We start from the raw sequence: 22,547 nt of genomic DNA on the forward strand, positions 1-22,547 counted from the left end.
GACTGTACTGGGAATGTTTCAAAGAAGAGATGGTATATGTGAACTGGACAGAGAAAGAGCAGTAGGAGGGAAGAGGAAACAGTATAAGCTAGCATCAAGGGTCCAGAATGCATGGAGGATGGATAGAGGCTGATTAAATAGCTCTAGATTTGGGTACAGGGTAGATAGAAAAGGTCAGAAAGGAAGACCAAAGGATGTCCTGCAGGATCTTGAATGCCACTTTACCCAGAGCTATCAAAGGTATTTGAATAGGAACCTAACATTATCAGAGACCTATGCTTTGTTTTTGCTTTCATTTCCATTCTTGTTCTAGAAACATTTCCGTTACCACAATATACCTCTGAGTCATGTTGACAATGAGCCTTTGAATGTCACATACTCTTTCTTTCCTCTTTTCTTTTTTCTCTTTCCTTATTTCTCTCTTTCTTTGTAAACAAGTATGTGTTAAGTGCTTGTTCCTTTTCTGTTTTATCAACAGAGGGAAGCTCACGAGAGAGAGATGGCAGAACAGTTTCGTTTGGAGCAGATTCGCAAAGAACAAGAAGAGGAACGTGAGGTGGGGCATAATTTTAAGAAAAGTTACTCAAAAGCTGGGTTGTATTTCCACTGTATTTGATACTGAAGCTGTTAATATTTCTTTCTTTCTTTCTTTCTTTCTTTCTTTCTTTCTTTCTTTCTTTCTTTCTTTCTTTCTTTCTTTTTTTTGAGATAGAGTCTTCGCTCTGTCACCCAGGCTGGAGTGCAGTGGCACCATCTGGGCTCACTGTAGCACCATCTCGGCACGTTGTAGCCTCCACCTCCCAGGTTCAAGTGATTCTCCTGCCTCAGCCTCCCAAGTAGCTGGGTTGACAGGTGCACACCACCATGCCTGGCTAATTTTTGTATTTTTAGTAGAGACAGGGTTTCACCATGTTGGCCATGCTGGTCTCGAACTCCTGACCTGAAGTGATCCACCTGCCTTGGCCTTCCAAAGTGCTGGCATTACAGGCGTGAGCCACCGCACCCAGCTGCAAAACTGTTAATATTTCTTACAACTTATTTCTCTCTACTTTTCCTAGACTCATTTTAGTATGGAAGACCTAACGTTTCCTTAATTATTCCTGATCTGTTGTATGGAACTCTTAGAAAACTTGATCTTGTACTAGATTCATGATTTTCTATAATCTTTGCCTTTTGTTGCCAACAAATATTTGTTGGCAAATATTTCTCATCCTTCCTGGATATTGTTTCACCCTAAGAATAGAAAGATTGTATCTCTTCTCCCTTCCACAGTCTTCACTTTACCCACCAAAAGATACTGTGAGTTACTTTTGTAACATCTTGCATTGAGCTCCCAAATATGGGAAATTCATTTAGCTTCATTGATTTTTTCCGTGAGTTCATGTCATGTCCATAGCAATATAGAGGATTTTTCTTCATTCACTCATTTTGTAAACATTTTTGGGATATGTACTATGTGCTCCAAATCTGTTAGGGAACAGTGATGCAGACATGGATCCTGCTCTCCAGGAGTTCCTACTCTTATAAAAATAGAATTATAATACTGTATGTAAACGTTATTATAGAGGTATGCCTAAGGTGCAGTAGGCACAAACAGAATGGGGGTCAAATGACTTCCTAGGCTGGCTTCATAGAAAAGAACATTCAGAACTTTTTTTCAGATGTAGGATTAATGGCAAGATTCACTTATAAAAAGAGGAAGCCCTCTAACAAGCAATGGAAAGGCCTGAAGGGCCCTAACTGGGGTTGAGGAAAACTCTGTTAGTTATTACTCTCAGTCAAAGTATGACACCACTTTCACTTGTTTAACAAATGTTTTTTGAAGAAGACCTGTGCTGAGCACTGCCAGGGAAACAAAGGATAATAAAACGTTTTCTGCCTATAAGAAGATATTACATCTTAGAGGGAATATACAGCCTGTCTAGGAGTAACAGCAAATCAAGAAAAAATGTGCTAAATGACATAGAAATAAAAGCAAAATACTTAGAGAGTTCAAGGCCAAAGGAAAAATCTTTTACAGCTGAGATAATCAGACAATGTACAGATGAAGTAATATTTGAGTCAGGTCTTAAAAGATAAGTGAAACTTAACTGTTCGGAAATCAAAGTTTATTCATGTCAAAACTGTTGTGAGTATCTATCACATATATACAAGATATTATGCCTGACAAACCCTAGTCTGCACTCTGAGGACTGTCAATAATGGAAGGTAGAAAATATTTTGCTGAATGTCTTCTGTGTATTAAATAGTTTGCTAGCTGCTTTACGTATGCTTATCAATTAACCATTAAAACAAGCTACAAGGTTAGAGATTTATCTTTATAAGTGAAAAAAACTGAAGTTCATTGAGGAGTTACACATACAAAAATGAGAACAGCTGAGATTCTCATCCAGGACTTTATGACTATAAAGCTCTTTCTCATACTCCATTCCAGTACAAAACCCTATATCATTGTGTCCACAGGAGTCATATATGCCAAGTTTCACAAAAGTTTAGATAAGGGAGAAATTAGTCACTATCCTTTTAGGCTATTTCAAGAAATATAGTTTAGGATTCTTGCTCCTTTATGCTGTCGTTCACACATGCACACACTCTCTCGCTCTGTGTGTGTTTGTGTGTGTATTAGTGTATCGTCAACCATACTGGCTTGCTAAAATGTCAAGGGTACACAATTAACTCAATGTTCTGGATCTAAAGCTTGGCAGCGTATGTAATTTCATCTGATGATTTATCTAATTTACCATGAGCTGAAACTTTCTTTCTTTCTAAATGTAGATAAAAGCCCATCATCTTACAGAAGACCCTATAAACATAATTCAGTATATGCATTCCAGCTGTTAACATGTGAGAGGTTGGGGTACAGTGGGGGAGAGGACAGGCCATATTTTGCACCTAGTCATTACTTAAACTTTTCTATTGATATGCTCCCATAAAATGCAAGTTTGGATAATACTATGCACTCTATTCTCCCTTAACCAAGTGTCACAAAGGCTCTTAAAATCCCACCATTAAGAAATGGTTTATTTTCATTTAGTCCAATCTTATCCAAACTTATTTGCCCCTTTTTTAAATGGAACAACAATTAACATATCATGGCACCCTAGTGTATCACAAACCACTGTTTGGGAAAAGCTGGTATTGTGCAACCTCTGAAGAAACTGAGACCCAGAAAGATTATATGGTTTACCTATGGTCACCAAACTGGTTGAACACCTAATCTGGATCAGAAGCCGGGTCACCTGACTTTTCACAGCAACACTACCTGTCTTCTAACTGGAAATCCTAACCCATATAATTACATTGAGAAACAAGAGTGGTTTTATTGTTTTGATTATCTTCAATATTCTAAGATCCTTTAGAAAAAAGAAGTATTGAACAGTAAAATCACCTTGGTTGCATGGAAATTCCTTAATGGTTAGCCTCATTTTGCTGTGTGATAACTGTTGGAGTGAAATCAAACATCTAGAAAAGTATATTGATCTGGTCATTGGCCCTAATAAGGAGAAAGGCTGTAAGACTATTCTGAGGGAAAAACAACAGCAAAGATCTCCCGTTTTATTAATTTATATATGTACTTATTCTTTCCAAAATCAGTTTCAAGAAACTTACATGAATACATGCAATTCAAAGGGATTAAGAAAGAGTAGATATAGAAATAAAGGAAAAGGACAAAGGAAGATAATGCCAAAGATAAGACTAACATGTTGACAACAGATAATCTAGCACAAGCACCAAATCCATGTGATAGGGTGCTGTACATTTGTTCCATAAAATCTGTTCTATACTTATCTTGGGCCAAAACAAAGGAAAATATGATAGTTTACAAGTTTTACTTTGTGCGTAACATCAGATCTAAAGGCTAGTTTCTCAGAATTTTTCCACATTTTCTAGCACTGAGATTTTAGAGCAACGTTTCCTATATTCCTGTTCAAGAGGAAGCTGTGCAGTGTAGTGAATACTAACCCCAACTATATCTAATAGCTACTGTGACAATGGCAAGTTATGTGTGACAATGGCAAGTTATGTATGACAGCTCCTTAAAACTTTTTAAATATAATTCTAAATCATAAGGCTAAAGTACAATATAGTAAAATCATCCCTGCAAAGGCCCAAATACTACATTTTTTCTGATTAAGGGATGGACTTTATAGTAACTAGAGAAATGCGTGAAATATATACACTCCAAGAAAGCCTTCCTGAGTACTGCCTTTTTCTACTGAGTTTTTGGTAAGCAGAGAAATTTTCAGCTAAGGTTTTTGAGTCTCAGATCTTTTATTCACTCAATATTTAGCAAATATTTAGTTAATCTCCTTCTGTGTGCAAATTATTAAATCAGGTGCTGTGGACATTATGCTGTAGGTGCGAGGCATAGTCCAGCCCTCAAGGAGCTTACTGTCTAATGCAAGAGGGTAGACAAATGCAAAATCACTACAGGAAAAGATACCATACATTATAAAAACCACTAAAATAGCACAGGATGTTTATTTGGAGGAAGCTGATATCTAACTAGGAAGGCAACAAGAAAGACTTCACGGTGCGCCCGTAGAGATGTGAATTTAAAAAAAAAAAGACTTCACAGACTTTGATGGTTAAAGATGAAGTAGAAGAGCATTTTGTCTGGACTAATGAATAGATGGATGGATGGTTGGATGGACACCAAAGGGAAGTGCAAGAGTAGTCATGAACAAAAGGGGAACGGCACAGGGCTTGCTCAGGGAACAGTAAATGAACAAACTTAGAACACAGTCGAATTATTAGAGCTATGGCTAAAAGGCCTGAATTTTGGCGAATCATGGGTGAAGTAGAATAGATACTAAGCTATTCCCTTTTGCTGATGGTTCTCTAGAAAGAAAAGTTAATTTTTGCCTGTCTACCCAAACTGTTTCCTTTTATGCCTTCGTGCCACCTTAAGTAGAAAATATTAAGTAATGTTAATGACTACTAAGTGGGAAAACAGAAGAACATGGAATTAGAAACCTTGGCACTTCCTCTTCAGTTTTCTGTTTCACTTCACAACCACTCTACAAAATTGGTAATATGGTTTGACTCTGTGTCCCCACCCAAATCTAATATCAAATTGTAATCCCCACATGTTGAAGGAAGGGCCTGCTGGAAAGTGATTGGATCATGGGAGCGCTGTTTCCCCTTGCTGTTCTCATGATGGAGTTCTCACAAGATCTGATGGATTAAAAATGTGGCACTTCCTCCGTTGTTCTCTCTCTCTCTCCCCTGCCACCATGTGAAGAAGGGCTTTGCTTCCCCTTCGCCTTCCACCATGATTGTAAGTTTCTTGAGGCCTCCCAGTCTCCTTCCTGTTAAGCCTGTGAGTCAATTAAACCTCTTTTCTTAATAAATTACCCAGTCTCAGGTCGTTTTTTTGTTTTTTTGGTGTTTTTTTTTGTTTTTTGTTTTTGTTTTGTTTTGTTTTTTGAGACAGTCTCGCTCTGTTGCCCAGGCTGGGGTGCAGTGGTGCAGTAGCACAATCTCAGCTCACTGCAACCTCTGCCTCCTGGGTTCAAGTGATTCCCCTGCCTCAGCCTCCTGAGTAGCTGGGACTACAGGCACCTGCCACCACGCCCAGCTAATTTTTTATATTTTTAGTAGAGACGGGGTTTCACCGTGTTAGCCAGGATGGTCTTGATCTCCTGACCTCCTGATCTGCCTGCCTTGGCCTCCCACAGTGCTGGGATTACAGGCGTGAGCCACCGCGCCCAGCCTCAGGTAGTTCTTTATAGCAGTGTGCAAACAGACTAATACAATTGGTAAGGATAATATTATTATTACTGTTTTACAGAGGATGAAAGTAAGATCATAGCAGGATTTAAAAACCTATTTTTGGCCAAACACAGTGGCACATACCTGTAATCCCAGCTACTTGGGAGGCCGAGTTGGGAGGATCAGTTGAGCCTAGGAGTTCAAGGCCAGCCAGAGCAACATGGCAAGACCCTATCTCTATTTTAAAAAATAATAATAATAATAATTTCTTTTTTTATTATACTTTAAGTTCTAGGGTACATGTGCACAACATGCAGGTTTGTTACATATTTATACATGTGCCATGCTGGTGTGCTGCACCCATTAACTCGTCATTTACATTAGGTATATCTCCTAATGCTATCCCTCCCCCCTCCCCCCACCCCACGACAGGCCCCGGTGTGTGATGTTCCCCTTCCTGTGTCCAAGTGTTCTCATTGTTCATTTCCCACCTATCAGTGAGAACATGTGGTGTTTGGTTAAAAAAAACAATAGTTTTAAAAAGATACTTTTAAGCCTACTTTTAAATTTTTACCTAATGTATAAGCCTGATAAAAGCAGAACCAGAGCTTCTATCCAGTATTCATTCTACTCATTAATCCAAATTCAAAGAATGAAGGTGGGACCATAAATTGGTTATTAAGGTAAAACTGCTCTTTATAATTTGTATTTTTATCTTATGTAAGTTGCTTTTGTCCACACTGGGCCATAATAATAATCATCCCTGTCATCATCATCATTGGCATTATCACCACTATCGCACAATTAATATGTGCTAAACTCAGTGGTGATCACTTTATAGGCATTAATTATCTTATTGAATTTTTACAATTCAATAAGGTAGGTGCCAATACATAAATATACTTTATTATAATTATGGAGACTATATATATATGTATATCCACTATTTCTTCAGTACTTTCAGTTTGAAGTGTTCCGTTGTTCTCATGAACCATTAAAACAGTCCAGAAATTCTAGCTTCATGGTGTCCAAATCACAGCCTACAGACTGTTCTTTATATCCAGAAGCAAGCAAAAATCATCTATTTGAATTTTGATTTAGGAAATATGATCATTTGCCTTATTTACTTTATCCAGAAATGAGGTCATAGTAGTAGAGTAGTAAAAGCTATCCATACTCTCCAGGTTGCCAGGAACAGAGATTGACTGCAGAATCTGGTCAAATCAACTGTCTCTATATGGGATCCATTCTACTCCTTTGGTGATCTCATTGAGTATTATGACTATTATATTGACTATATTATATGACTATATTATATTGTCTATACGTTTGACTCCCAGATTTATATTTCCAGCTCCTCCCTTTCCCTGAACTCCAGACTTGAATATCTAACTGCTGGCCCATCATGTCTACTTAGATGTCTCATATACATCAGAAACTTAATATGTTTTAAATTGCACAACTGATCCTACCCTCCCTACCCAAACCTGCTCTTTCTGCAGTCTTCCCTATCTCAGTAAATGGAAAATCTTTCCAGTTGTTAGAGCCAGAAACCTTGGAATTATCCTTGACTTATCTCGTTTACATCCATATTTAATGAGTAAATCCTGTGGGCTCTGCAAATATATGCAGAACTTAAATGTTTAACTCCACCACTATCACCCTCATCTAAGCCACCATTGTCTGTTATCTGGATTACTTTAGTAGCCTCCCAACTTGATTCCACATCTCCATTTTTGCCTTTCCTATAGTCTTAATAAATCCTTTAAAAATCATTTGTCACATCATGTCACTTCAAAAACTTGCAGTGGCTTACATCTCAAAATAAAACCTGAATTCTTACAGTAATTCTAATCAAATATCTACAAGATTTTCTATAGAGATTGATAAACTGATTCTTAAATTTATATGAAAAAGCAATAGAACTGGAATAGTCTAAACAGTTTAATTTTGAAAAAGAAAACAAAGTTGGACGTTACTAGAGTGCAGGACTTACTATAATCAAGACGTAGTGGTATTTACAAAAAAAATGGACCCATGAATCAATGGAGTCCAGAAATAGACCCACACATATATGGTCAATTGATTTTCAACAGAGATACAAAGGCAATTCAATGGGGAAAGGATAGTCTTTTCAACACATGATGCTGCAACAATTGAATATTTATATCCAAAAAAAATCCCATAGAAAACCAGTTTTAAAATGCTTCAATTCATATATTGCATCACAAGCAAAAATTAACTCAAAATGGGTAATAGACCTAAATGTAAAATCTAAAACTATTCAAGTCCCAGAAGAAAACATAGGAGAAAATCTTCATGACCTTGAGTCAGGCAAAGATTTCTTAGATCTGACACCAAAGACACAACCTATAAAATAACAAATATGTAAATTAGACTTTATCAAAATTAGAAACTTCTACTATTTGTAAAATACTGCTAGGAAATTGAAAAAACAAGCCACAGACAAGGGGAAAATCATATATCTGATGTCCAGAATACAAAAAGAACTCTCAAAACTCAATAATAAGAAAGCAACCCAAGTATTAAAATGAGCAAAATATTTAAAAGATACTTCATCAAAGAAAATATACAGAAGGCAAATAAGTGCATCAAAATATGCTCAAAATTTTTAGCCATTAGGGAGATACAAATTAAAACCACAATATATGTACACCTTTTAGAAGACTTTTTAAAAGAAAAAGGGACAATACCAAGTACTGGCAAAGATGAGGAGCAACTGAACTCTTACACATTAATGACGGGAATGCTAAATAGTACATCCACTTTGGAAATTAGCTTGAAACTTTCTTGTAAAGTTAAACATGCATATACCATATGACCCGGCAGTCACACTCCTAGGTATGTATTTACACAAGTGAAATGAAAGTAACAGTAAACTGCTTTCACATAAAGCAGTTTACATTCATACAAAAATATGTATGAAAATGTTTTTGGCAGCTTTATTTGTAGTCATCTAAACCTGGAAACAGCTCAGGTGTCCCTCAACTGGAGAAGGGGTCATCAAACTGTATGTGTATCTATACAATGGAATACTACTCAGCAATAAATAGGAACAAACTACTGATATATTCAACAACATGGATGAATCTCAAATATATTATGCTAAGTGAAGGAAGTCATTTATGTAACATTTATGGTTACATTTATATAACATTCTGGAAAACACAAAACTAGGATCAGAATAAAGATTAGAGGTTAGGAGCTAGGGATGAAGAAATTTGAACGGGGAGAGAGGTAATAGAACTCTTCTTTGTTGGTGATGGTACTTATGCAAATATATGCATTTGTCAAAACTCACAGAACTGTACATTTAAAAGGATAGAGTTTGCTGTATATAAATTATACCTTAATTTTAAAATAGGAAAATAATTATTAATTGTCCTTCCCAAAGCCATATATGATCTAATCACCCCTCTCCTTTGTTTCCACTGTAACTTTAACTCCTACCCCTCTCCCCTTGCTCATTCTGTTCCCGCCACATTGGCTGCCTTGCTATTCTTCAGTCAAGCCAGGCACCTGGGCCTTGCTACTTACTGTGACTCCTGCCTATAATATACTTCTTTTAGATCTAAATATCCATGTGGAACCCTCTTTCCTTTAGACCTTTGCTTACTGAGGTTTACAGTATTTAAAATTTTACCCCTCCCCCCACCTTCTACCAGCATTCCCTGCACTCCCTCCATAGCACTCACCACTTTGTGAAAAATGATATAGTCTTGTATCACCTAAGGATGGAAAAATGTGTCATTGGCAATTCCGTTGATGTGCAAACATCCTAGACTTTACTTACACAAACATAGATAGTATAGCCTGCTACACACCTAGGCTATTATATGGTATAACCTGTCGCTCCTAGGCTACAAACCTGTACAGCATGTTACTGTATTGAATACTGCAGGCAACTGTAATACAATGGTAAGTGTTTGTATATCTAAATGTAGAAAAGGTACAATAAAAATGATAAAAAGGTACAGTACAAAGGATAAAAAATGTTGCACCTGTGTAGGGTACTTACCATGAATGAAGCTTGCAAGACTGAAGTTGCTCTGGGTGACTCAGTGAGTAAGTGGTGAGTGAATATGAAGGCCTAGGACATTACACTACAGCGGACTTTATAATCACTGTACACTTAGGCCACACTAGGTTTACTTTTTTTCTTTTTTCAGCAATGAATAAACCTTAGCTTACTATAACTTTTTTACTTTATGTAAACTTAATTTTTTTAACTTTCTGATTATTTTGTAATAGCTTAAAACACACATTGTACAGCTGTCCAAAATTTTTCTTTCTTTATATCCTTATTCTATAAGTTTTTATCTATTAAAAATTTTTCCTTCTTTTTAAACTTTTTATTAAAAACTAAGATACATGCACATTAGGCTAGGCCTACACAAGGTCTAGATCATCAATATCATTGTCTTCCATATTCACATCTTGTCCACTGGAAAGTCTTTGGGGCAGTAACACACACGGAGCTGTCATCTCTTATTATAACAATGCTTTCTTCTGGAATACCTTCTGAAGGACGTGCCTGGGGCTGTTTTATGGTTAACTTTTCTAAAAAATACGTAGAAGGAGTATACCTTAAAATAACAAATAAAAGTATAGTGCACTAAATACTAGGCAATAGGAATTTTTCAGCTCCGTTATAATCTTACGAGACCTCCATGGTTTATACAGTCCATCATTGACTGAAAAGTCTCTATGTGGCACATACTATCTTTTCTTATGTGTGTCTTTGTTGTCTTTATCCCTACCCTACTAGAATGTAGGCTCCATTTAGGCAGAATTTTTTATCTATTTTGTTCACTGCTATTTTGCCATCATTTAGAACAATGCCTGACTCATAGAAGATGCTCAGTAAGAATTCATGGAATTAATGAATGTTAGCTTTAGCCTATTTAACACTGTGCCTCAGCCAGCTATAAACCGTTATTTATACATACTCATAGAAACCTAGAGGTTGTTTTGTGTGTATATATTTATGTATACATCTGTGTGTATAAGTAAATTAAGGCAGTCTTTGATTCTTATTGTAAGAGACTGTTGTAAGTGTGTATTATTCTGTTTAAAAAATGTAACCGTGTAGTGACAGTCTTTTGTGGGTATCTATTTTCACTGCCTAATTTCACTTCAAAAAATAGCCCCATTTCTCATCCCTCAGATATGCTTTAAATACTCACATATTTTTAGTAGAAAAAAAAGTACCAGATCAGTTCATATTTCTAACTTATACCAGGTTTCCTTGTTTTATTACAAACCAAAAATAATGCAAATAAACTATATTTGTTGAGCAAATCAAACTGAAGTTTAACACTGGTGTTAACCATGACTCGTTTGAGTGTAGGTGTCCTTTATGTTGTTGTTTTACAACAGTGTTTGCTTACAGGAGGCCCTTGCTCTTAGCCAGTATGTTTGAAACTGAACTACTGATGTATTTTTGTTATTTTTTTGGCAGTAGAACTGTTGGGTATTCAAATCTCAAGGTTGCTGATTTACCTCGTATCTCTTCATTGTTTTCCACGTTGGTCCATTGGTGTGGGATGTATGAGGTCTGTTTTCTTTCTGGGGAAAAGCCCTGGAGACTGTATACATTGAGGAGCAGACATTGTCTGTATAATGAATGAAGTAACGAGCTACTGTTGTTTATTCTTCTGTAATATAATTGGTTGAATTCAGACAATAATGTAGCATCTGTTATACTATGCAGGGAAATGTCAAAACAGAAAGCAAGCAGACAGGTGGATTAAAGGGAGAAAAGGAGGGAAAACCAAGAAATATCACATTAAGTTCTGATTTAAAGTAGGCGAAAAGGAATAATCATAACAAAAATGATAACACCAACAGCTGTCATATGTTGATCACAGTATTACATATAGCATGAGGATCAATGCTCAGCACTTGTCACTGAGTGCTGACCAAGTGTCAGCATTTGCTAAGTGGCGTCAGGGACAGCGCCAAGATGGCCGATTAGAAGCAGAGTCTCCCATCAAAAAGAACCATAATTAGCATGTGAATCCTGCACCAGCAACCAAGTATTCAGGTTCTCTCATCAGAACTGACTAGGCAGCTGGCATGATCCAGAGAAGAAGGTAAAGCAGTGTGGTGTGGTGGCCCATCTAAAAACATTCTGCATCTTATAGAAGGATGCTGTGAGGAAGATGTTATCGGCTCTATTCCTATGAGGAAACTGAAATTCATAAAGACTGTCATTTGCCTAATTCCCAGGATTTGAACGCATGTCTGTCATACCCCAAAACCTATGTTTCTAATCATAACATTGCATTTAATTAAAATTTTTTAAACTGCACTGTCAGAAGTCAGAATACTGACTTTAAGGGGAGGTAGTTCCCAGGAAAGGGTATGCTTCTGAGATACTTGATCAGGGTTCTAGTTTTACAGATATGTTGACTTTGAAACTTTATCAAGTTGTACACTTAAGATTTGTGCACTTTTTCATATGTATGTTATACTTTAATAAAAACTTTAAAACAATTACAAAATACATGATTTTGAACAGAAAGGATAAAGCTTTATACAATACAACACTGACTCAAATTTTGAAAAAAGTTTCAAATATATAAAATATGCCTGAAAAATTAAGGAAGAGTATCTGGGTGATGAAAAAGTTTTGGAAATAAATAGTAGTGATGGTTGTACAACATTGTGAATTTACTTAATGCCACTGAATTGTACATTTAACAATGGTTAAAATATTTTAAAAATTAGTGGATATAAACTGATGGTGATGGCTATCTTGATGGTGAATCTACAGATTAGTTTTAATGTTTTACTTTTAATCTGTTTTTTCAATGAATTTATATTACTTTTGTAATTGGGAAAAATGTTTTATAATCTCAAAAGATATGGTTGTAAAGAACCACCATTGTGGCCAGGCACAGTGGTTCACACCTGTAATCCCAGCACTTTGGGAGACCTAGGTGGATGGATCACTTGAGGTCAGGAGTTTGAGACCAGCCTGGCCAACATGGCAAAGCCCCATCTCTACTAAAATACAAAAATTAGCCAGGTGTGCTGGCACGCACCTGTAATCCCAGCTACTCGGGAGGCTGAGGTGGGAGAATCGCTTGAACCTGGGAGACGGAGGTTGCAGAGAGCCGAGATTGCGCCATCACACTCCAGCCTGGGCGACAGAGTGAGACTCCATCTCAAAAAAAAAAAAAAGAACCACCACTGTAACTGAGAAATAGATGATCCCATTAACAGTTTAGAAAATGTATATAACTCTAATCCACAGAGGTTTATACTTACAAGCAACTCATGATTTCCCTTTAAGGGACACATGTGGAAAATTAATCTGAACAGTTAATGCAAGGAGGAGTCATACCTCAGAGAAAGGAGAAGATGTTTAATTCTTAGTTACTAGAAGTAGAGGCTATGAGATTCATATTCTTCTAGCATTTATTGAACACCTAGTATGTGCCTACAATCATACTAAGCACTTTTACATATATTATTTCAGTTAGCATGTTAGTTTATTCCTTCCCTTCCAAGTGCATATTGAGCATCTACTTTGTGCTATGCACTGTATTTGGAATGAGAAGTAATACATGCTCCCATGCCATTATGGAGCTTGCAGGCTAGTAAGAAGGCCAGGCATTAAATAAATAACTATGGTACTAAATAGTGAATGCTGTAATTGACATATCAACTAGCATTTAATTTTGATATACACAGATGTTAATCCATTCACTGGGTTACTAATATATGATAATGTTACTAAAATAGTTTAATATTTGGAAATACTCAGCTGAAACTCATTGCTGTCGCAGAACACCAATATCAGGTAAACTGCTACTCATGCTATCAGAAAAAAGGGCAAAAGTGACTGAAAAAAAAGCAAAAATATATTTTTAACTGTATTTCTTATGTCTCCATTTCTGGGCATCAATTTCCCCATATAAAAAATGAGAGTATTGGGCTGTTTGACAAATGCAGCCCCTTCCAGATCTGACATTCTGTGCAGATCTCTTCATTATAAGAAAAGCAGCTATCACTGAAGCCTATTATGTGTCAGATGCCATACTGAAAATTTTATATATATATGGTCTATATAATTCCCATCTCTGTAATCCCCTATAAGGTAGGTAGTTATTCAGTGCCTCCAGAAGGAAAGTAACCTCAGTCATAGGCTAGACTAGCTTTGTCTATACATTGCAGAAATTTTGAATGATTTAAAAAAAATAGTTCAGTATTAGAACCAACCAAATTCACCTGCATGACACACATTACCTAATTTCTTATCCATACTTGTGTCTGAGCAAACTTTTTCTGTTGGTTATTTTAAACATTTTTTAACAGATAATTTGCATAGGTCAAAATAGAAAGGCATATGCAGAAAACACCAGATGTCACCTCTTCCACCTTGTTTCCCCTACCCTCTGTAGGTTACCATTTTTGTTTCTTTTTATTTGTGTAAGTTTATTACCTCCAGAGAACCAGCTTATAAGCTGACTAGTTATATATTTCTTTTTTTCTAAATTATTTCTTTATACTGTTATTCTCAGCTTTCCTTCCACTTATTTTATTGGTTTTTTTTCACTAGCTTTAAAATTTTTTTATTACCAGACACTGATAATTTAGCTTTTAAAATCTAATTCTTAATTCACTTATTTTTATTCTTTAATTTATAATGGCATACGAATGTTAAGGCCGTGAATTTCATCAGAGCACTGCTTTAGATGAATTTCATGGATTCTAACATGAAGTCTTTCTCAGGGTTCTAGACAAAAAAGGTTTTAGTGATTTTTATAGATTCCAATGTTGTTAGGGACCTCAGAGACAATCTCCTTCTAATGGAATGTCACAAATGTGAAACAATGTAATACTAAAACCTGGATTCAAGCCCACGCTACCCATGAGACCTTCCAACAGTTTGCTTCACCTGCTTAAGTCAAATGAAGAGTTTGGTCCATCTGTAGGTCCAGAAATCAACCACTAAGATTTGGCCAAATCCCATAGCGAGTTAGTGGCAAAGCCAGAACTAGGACTGTGGTCTCCTTCTGCCAATAAACCTGATATTTGAAGTTCTTTCCATTTTCTAAAACTTTTCTTTTATTGTGGCAAAATATATATACAGTAACTTGCCATTCTTAAGTATACAATTCAGTGGCATTGATTGTATTCACAGTATTGTCCAACTACCACCACTATTTCCAAAATGTTTCATCACCCTAAACAGAATTTCCTCATTCCATTTTGACATAAACATAATAATCCAGTATTCTACAAACTCTGCAGTTACTTCTACTTGTATTTCTCAAATATAAATATATCTCTGTTTGTGTGTGTCTTTTCTGAATGCATCTAATAGCTTTAATTCATACCCTAGAAAGGTATCAATTGGGTATTTGATATGAATGTCTTTGATCACAAATATCTGAGCCCTTCAGTTAAAAAAATGCCTTTTCTGTGTAGTTTCCTATATATTTAATAATATGTGTCATCAAGGTGGAATTTATTTTAATTACTTGCCTATTGGACTAATATTAAGAAAATGAAAAATACATTATTCTATTGTTCAAGCATTTGGCTTGGCTAATAAATAGGGCAGTGACTTTTCAATGAATTTCTAGAAAACAGCAGCTTTTTTTCTGGTGTCTTCCTCCCCACTCTCCATAGTCCAGTCCTTCTCACATTTTAACACCTGGTTTTTGCTCTCCCTAGGCCATCCGGCTGTCCTTAGAGCAAGCCCTGCCTCCTGAGCCAAAGGAAGAAAATGCTGAGCCTGTGAGCAAACTGCGGATCCGGACCCCCAGTGGCGAGTTCTTGGAGCGGCGTTTCCTGGCCAGCAACAAGCTCCAGATTGTCTTTGATTTTGTAGCTTCCAAAGGATTTCCATGGGATGAGTACAAGTTACTGAGCACCTTTCCTAGGAGAGACGTAAGTTCCCATACCTATCTCAGGAAGTATATCCAGGTGGGAGATGTGCCATCATTAAAGCTGAACAAAGTAGTTCAAGAAAAGTCCCATGGTGCAGGCAACTACAAGACAAACAGGAGTCCTTCTTTGTTCTGCACACCATTCTCTCCTTAGCCTTTGGAGAAAGTATGGCTTCCCAGGCCAGCAGATATGTACCCAGTAGCCTATGTAAGAAATTAGGTACTAGATCTTCCTTCCTAGCTGTTTTCCCTATTCCAGCATTCCAGTCTTTGCTGATGTCTCATCTGTATTCCTCAAATGAGATATATCTGTAGCCCTCAGAATATACCTGAGAATTGTATGTTTAACAGCTTAACAGTTAGATATCAGGGTCAATGAATGTAGGTTCACTAAGAATGAGTCAAGCAAAACAAACAGTGTTTTGTGATTTGATAGTCTTACTACCCTGGGAAGTTACAGAGGGTGACCTGTATTCACTGTGTGCTTGCATTACAGCACAATATTTGATAGTCTCTCATAGTATTCTGGGGCAAAGTAGAGAGATATAGATGTGTTAGATTCATTGCTGATTAAATGGTTGTGTCCAAAAAATGTTAACCACCATTTCCTTGTAGGGAACCAAGAGGCTCTGTATTTAATCTTTTATTACTTACCATATTTATTGGCAACCTAAATGAAGACTTTATCAGATTTATAGATTATGAAAAATAAGATTCAAGAAAATCTTAAAATACTGAAACTTACACAAAATGAAGCTGCAGAAATTTCACAGAAATGTGTAGAAATAGATTCCTTTAGTAGAGGTTATGGTCGAATTAAGCTGAATACACGTTAATAACGCATTGTGGCTGCCAACAAAAAAGCTAGCTCCTGTTTTAGAGGTGTAATCCCAACCAGAGATTAACTTAATGGTCCTGTTTAACTCTGCACTAAGATAAACTACCCACTGGGTGATGGGTACACCAAAATCTCACAAATCACCACTAAAGAACTTACTCATGTAACCAAATACCTGTTCCCCAAAAACCCATGGAAATAAAAAATTAAAAAAAAAACAAACTACCCCTGAAATAGTCTTTAGGCTTCATGCTGAAAAACGAAGCCTGAAGAAATAGGAGCATGTCTGGAGCAGGGCTGGTAGGAAGGTGAGGGAGCTGGAAATCATGTCATTTAAGGAACATTACCTCTAAAGAAGGAAGGACCATGAGAGATGTGATTGTTGTCTTCAGCTACTTGAAGGCGTGCCTTGTAAAAGAGGGATCTGATTTTTTGAGGCTGCAGGGGTAGAACTGGGACCAATGAGTTGAAAGTTACACGAGACAAATTTGGCATAGTGTAACAAAGCATTTTCTAAGAAAGGAATATCTTGTGTCGTGAAGTGTTAATTTTCCTATCATTGGAGATTACCAAATACTACTCTTTTCAGCAATAACAGATATATATATGGAGAGGGATTCATCCCTGGTATTCCTGCTTTATATGGAATGGGACTTGGACTTGCTTAGCTCTGAAATATACAATAAATCTTCTGTGATTCCATTGTGATCTAGGTATAGTAACCTAGCATACCAAAACCAAGAGTTTCATTAAGGTACATCTAAGTCCCTCACATTGGCTGTCAGGTTTGCAGGATAGAGACAGAAACTAGTAATGTCCCCTCTGGGTGGAATGAGGATCTTGCCACTTATTTCTAAGCCCAGGAGACTGTAGTGGATCCCAGGTGCTGACTATTGTTCCTTTTCTCACTGGCCCTGCCTACTGCTCCAAGGTCATCCCCTTTATTTGTATATAAGGCACACAAACATGCACAGGGGAACACATGCCTGCATATGTTCTTACCACACAGCCAAGTATGAAAACTACCTTAACTTCTGTCACTGAAGTTGAACTCTCAGTGTGTGAACATTTAACAAAGAACCATAATCAAAGTGTTCAAGATCAGCCTTGTTCTCATACTTTATGTTCTGTGATGAAAATCTCACCTCAGAGAACTTAAAAATCTTAGGAGCTAAGTTTGCCCTTCCCAACCCTTAGTTTTAAGTCACTCCCTTTCTGAACGGGTCTCATATTTAAAAATGGAAGTACTGAAAGAAATAGAGTTTAAGGACTTTGCATTTTAAAATTAAACTTTATTTTCTTTCAAATTAATTTTTAAAGCTTATTACTGACAGGGATGGGATGAAAATATCTTAAAAGGAGCTAGGCTTTTTGATCATTATTAAGAACCTCTTTCCACAGGGTAAAACTCTGGACTGCGGAAAGTTGCTGTTGAAAGGAAACTGGGGAAATGTGATGTGAAATGTAGAGTGTTCTTGGGCCTGCTACTATCTCCCTGTGGTTGCCAGCATAGTGCTTCATATATAAGCATCAGTAACTGTTGTTGAATGTTAATAACCTCAGGCTCCCCTAATCTCTGGTTCCAGAATGAACAGAGAGGCTGGTCCAAATGAGAACAGATGCTCTAGGCCCACCCAGATTCCAGACCTAAACTAAGAAAGCCCACCCAGGACTCTTTAGGCCTCCTAGAGCCAGGGGTGGGGTGAGAGTTAAAGGCCCTTCATTCTTCTCTGAATTCTCTTTCAAGTCAAATGACTAGTGTTTTTGCAAGGCTATTCTGTAACAGCCATCTGTGTCTGCAAGGATTAGGATCTAATTTGTAAAAGTCATCTTAAATTACAGCCAAACTAAAGACTGTTAAAAAGCACATCTTAAGGCCTTGCCTCTTTAATAACAAATAATATAAGCCTTAACTCTAGGAGTCTTAATTGTGTCTTCAGCCTTTTCTCCACAAAGCAGAGACTGGTTTCTCAGCAGAGGACCTGATAAGTGTTCTTCTGTACCTCCCATGCCTGCCACCCGCCCCCAACCAAAACAATACTTCATGTTAAGATTTCCCAGCTGTCTAACCATTTACTAAATGTCTGCTGAGCATACTTCCCTGAACTGAGCACTGTAGGGCAACCAAAATAGCCGCAGACATAGGCCTTCCCCAGAAAACTGATTCAAGTTGTGGAAGCATTGAGTTACTTGGTTTTGGGGTTTGTGTGTGTGTGTGTGTGTGTGTGTGTGTGTGTGTGTGTGTGTGTGTGTATGTTTTCCCCAATTTTGCTAATAACAGTTACTAAGAGAAGGAATAGTATTTATTTCCAGAGCTCTACCTCCTGGACATGTTAGAGCCGTATGAACATCAGTGGCCCATTTGCCTTACTTGGGCATTGCCTTGGAAATGAGGTAGTTGAGTCCTAAAAGCTGAGTAATGACACTCACCCCACTACTCCTCCTATAGGCCAACTCCTGTCTCTGAGTTAGAGTAAGGGATTGCTGCCAGCTCCCCCAGCTCCCCTCCAGACCTACGGTAGCCCAAACATAGGCCCTTCCCAGAAAAGCTGATTATCACTCATGCCACTTGGTAAGAGGTTGTCAGTATCCCCCAGCCTTCCTCCTCTGTGCCACTTCCTTATCTTCCGTTTTCTCTCCTCTTTCCTTTTCTACCCCTTCCCTTTTTTCCAATCCTGTTTTACCTGTTTTATCTTCTCCTCCATCTTTCCATTCTTCCCTTCTCCTTATTTCTTTATCCCACAACTCTTCTTTCTGCCTACTCTTTTTCCATTTTTTGCCTACCCATATCCACATCCCTCAGAGGAGCTCTGTCTACAATTGGAAAGTGAGATCTTTCAATTTATAAAATGACTGGAAAGCACTAGGAAAGGAGGATGAGGAATGGCAGATGAACTCTAAGAGTCCACTGATAGCCCATATGTATTGCCACTGATATAATGACACAGCCCCTGTTCTAGCCTAGGGAACGTGCCTTTTTCTAGATCTATAGATATGAATCCCCAAACAGACAGACATGCATTCAGGAATAAACTGTTTTCTTATATTTTATATCTAAAACAAAGTAATGAGGGAATTTATATTTTGCCCCAGCTTTCTAGGTTTTTATCTCTGTAACTATAACTCATAATTTTTGTTTCTCCCTCTAAGACTTAAAGGAACAGGAGAATGAGTATAATCAAGCTCCAGCATGGTTTTCCTAGAGTAGACCTTCAGTAAAGGTTTGTTTAAATGTACTGGAGGAAAAGCCTTTCAAATTTGGGGTATACAAATTCCTTCCTCTGTCACCCATCCACTTTTATTATGCTAAGCACCAAGCTAAACACTGCAAACACAGTGAAGAAAAACAATGGCATAGATCTCACCCTTGTAGAATTTACAGTCTGAATCCAGAAGCTACAGCTAGATGAAGTTTGACTTGACTTCATCCATAACACATGGATACTATTTGCCACCATAAGGAGATAGAAGCAGTTTAATTCGCATTTAATTCATGTATTCTCTCATTATAGCAAAACATTTGCTGTGCAACCGCTCTTGTTTCAGCCTTCATACCAGGTGCTGGTGATACAGAAATTTTAAAAAAATTGTTACTGACCTTGAAGAGTTCACGTTATAGTAAAAACACACATCCAAAACAAATTGCATTGCAAATTATACCCACAGTTAGAAGGATAAGTAATTTCAGCAGGCTGTGATAACGGAAAGTATTATAAAGGAAGTTAATTTTACCTGAGCCTTGCACAGAGAGATGTTCAGTGAGTGGAAGCAGAATAGCAAAGTCAGAAGTAAATGGTTCAGTGGTAGTTAGTCTTGCATGTGAATCCCACTCCATCATACTGAACATTGGACAACTTAACTTGACCCTGCTGAACTTTTATTTCTGCATCTTTGAAAGAGAAATGATAATATCTGACAGGGTTGTGGTAAGCGTTATATTAAGTGAATATAAATTACTATATTCATAGCACATAAAACAGTATCTGCTTTAATAATCCTAAATAGAGAGAGGCAGAAGAGGTAGGAAGGGCTTACAGTTAAAGAAAATGTGGCAGCAGTGAATTCTTTCTCTAGAACAGTGATGGATATCAAATTTGAGTTACAAATATCTAGCTGTAACCCAGGCTTAAGAATATATCATTGAAATCTTAATATCTGATATTTGCAAAGGATCTCAGAGATATGAAGGCCAATGCTGCCACTTTACTGGTGGGAGAATCAAGGGAGGTAAAATTAAGCACTTAAGTCACTTGAACAATTATAAAAGCAGAGCTGATACTGACATCCAAGTTTTCTTATGACCATTGCTTTTTGAGATTATTGAGTCCTTTTAAAAACTGTTAATAAATTATAGAGTTCCATTTTAAAATTAGAGTCATAGAACTAGAAAAATCAACATTAGAGACCACCTAGTAAATGCAATAAATTGCAGCTGCAAGCACCAGTATTTTAAAATATTTTGTACTACAAAAACCTTCCTATGGTAATACCTCTAATATTGCAGTGGGATTGATTTTCAATTTATATTAGACTAAGTTTTATTTTTTTAAAAAACAAGAGCCAGAAGGAAAAACTTTAATGCCATTGAATGACTGTATCTTAAAAGCTTTGTTCTCAAAATAAACCAAGATGAAGCATCTAATTGGTGAAATACATGTTAAAGGTACTACTGCTGAGCTTGTTCCATTCCTCTCAGTTATTTTATATCACTATATCTGGTTATTTGAAATTTTTCAGTATCCCTAAATAATCAAGATTCAGATAAAAAGAACTATGATTGTGTAATGGAACACAACTAGTATCTAGATGGTCGCAACATTAATTTTGCCTCTAACCTTCTCTCAAATCTGTTCTTTTCTTCTCTTTCCCTCTATACCACTGCCCAAGTCGTCATAGCCCAAATTAAACCTATGGCTTCCTAATTCATCTCCCTGCCTCCAGTTTTGCCTCCCCACATCTATGCTCCCCACTGTCTCTTGAGTGATTTTTTTAAACGGCTTTGATGATCTCTGTCTCTCTCCTGCTTAAAAGCCTCCAGTGGGTTCTAATGGCCTGCAGAAAAAGTCCAAACTCCTTACCATGGCATATAAAATCTTCAAAATTTCACACCGTCTCCTTTTCTCACTTCTTCTGATTACCTCCTTAGCACATGCATCTCATCATTAAACCACAATAAACTGCTTGACTGAAAGAAACAAGAGACCTCACTAAGGTACAAAATACATTCACAGAATTATCCCACTCCTCTTCTGTCAGCTTTGGGAGATACCAAGACAGGTGTGGTGTTAATATCATTCAGCAGATGGGGAACATGAGGTCTTGACGTGAAATTACTTGCTTGAGAGTGTACATTCAATTAATTAATGACCACGGAAGACTGCAGCCCAGGCCTCTTGATTGGCTTATTTTCAAAAGTTTTGTTGTAAAGAAAACTGGTCCTGGATTATTTGACAGGACACCTGAATTTTTAGGTAGAAGTCATTTGATAAAAACTGTTTACATAATATTTACAACATTCAAAAAAAAGTAAATAGCAAAAGGTTTAAAAGAATGATACAGCTGCTGCTTAAATAGGTCTATATATGAAACTCTAATCTGACACAACAGCAACCTAATTAAAGGGAAAAATAGTAGCAAGGGCAGTTTATATTTCTTTAGGTTATTCATTTTGTTTAAGAAATTTATTTTATAAATTGTAAGTTTTAAATTTTTTAAATTTTAATTGTTGGCCAGGCGCAGTGGCTCATGCCTGTAATCCCAACACTTTGGAAGTCTGAGGCAGGCAGATCACTTGAGGTCAGGAGTTCAAGACCAGCCTGGCCTACATGATGAAACCCTGCCTCTACTAAAAAATACAAAAATTAGGCCGGGCGCGATGGCTCACACCTGTAATCCCAGCACTTTGGGAGGCCAAGGTGGGTGGATCACAAGGTCAGCAGTTCAACACCAGCCTGGCCAAGATGGTGAAATCCCATCTCTACTAAAAATACAAAAAATTAGCCAGGCGCGGTGGCAGGCGCCTGTAATCCCAGCTACTTGGGAGGCTGAGGCAGGAGAATCACTTGAAC

The 22,547-nt window shown here is 37.1% G+C and overlaps 1 protein-coding gene across 3 annotated transcripts in view; it reads left to right on the forward strand.

Moving 5' to 3' along the window:
- The window catches only part of FAF1 (Fas associated factor 1), a 523,666-nt gene that overhangs the window by 473,816 nt on the left and 27,303 nt on the right, over window positions 1-22,547 (forward strand). For all 3 annotated transcript variants that reach the window (XM_034964946.3, XM_034964954.3, XM_055093088.2), the window contains 2 exons: window positions 479-556; window positions 15,427-15,642. In XM_034964946.3, the coding sequence (XP_034820837.1) occupies window positions 479-556; window positions 15,427-15,642 (294 nt within the window). The remainder of the gene's footprint in view (window positions 1-478; window positions 557-15,426; window positions 15,643-22,547) is intronic.

The sequence above is a fragment of the Pan paniscus genome, chromosome 1 (assembly GCF_029289425.2).
Source record: "Pan paniscus chromosome 1, NHGRI_mPanPan1-v2.0_pri, whole genome shotgun sequence".
Lineage (NCBI taxonomy): Eukaryota > Metazoa > Chordata > Mammalia > Primates > Hominidae > Pan > Pan paniscus.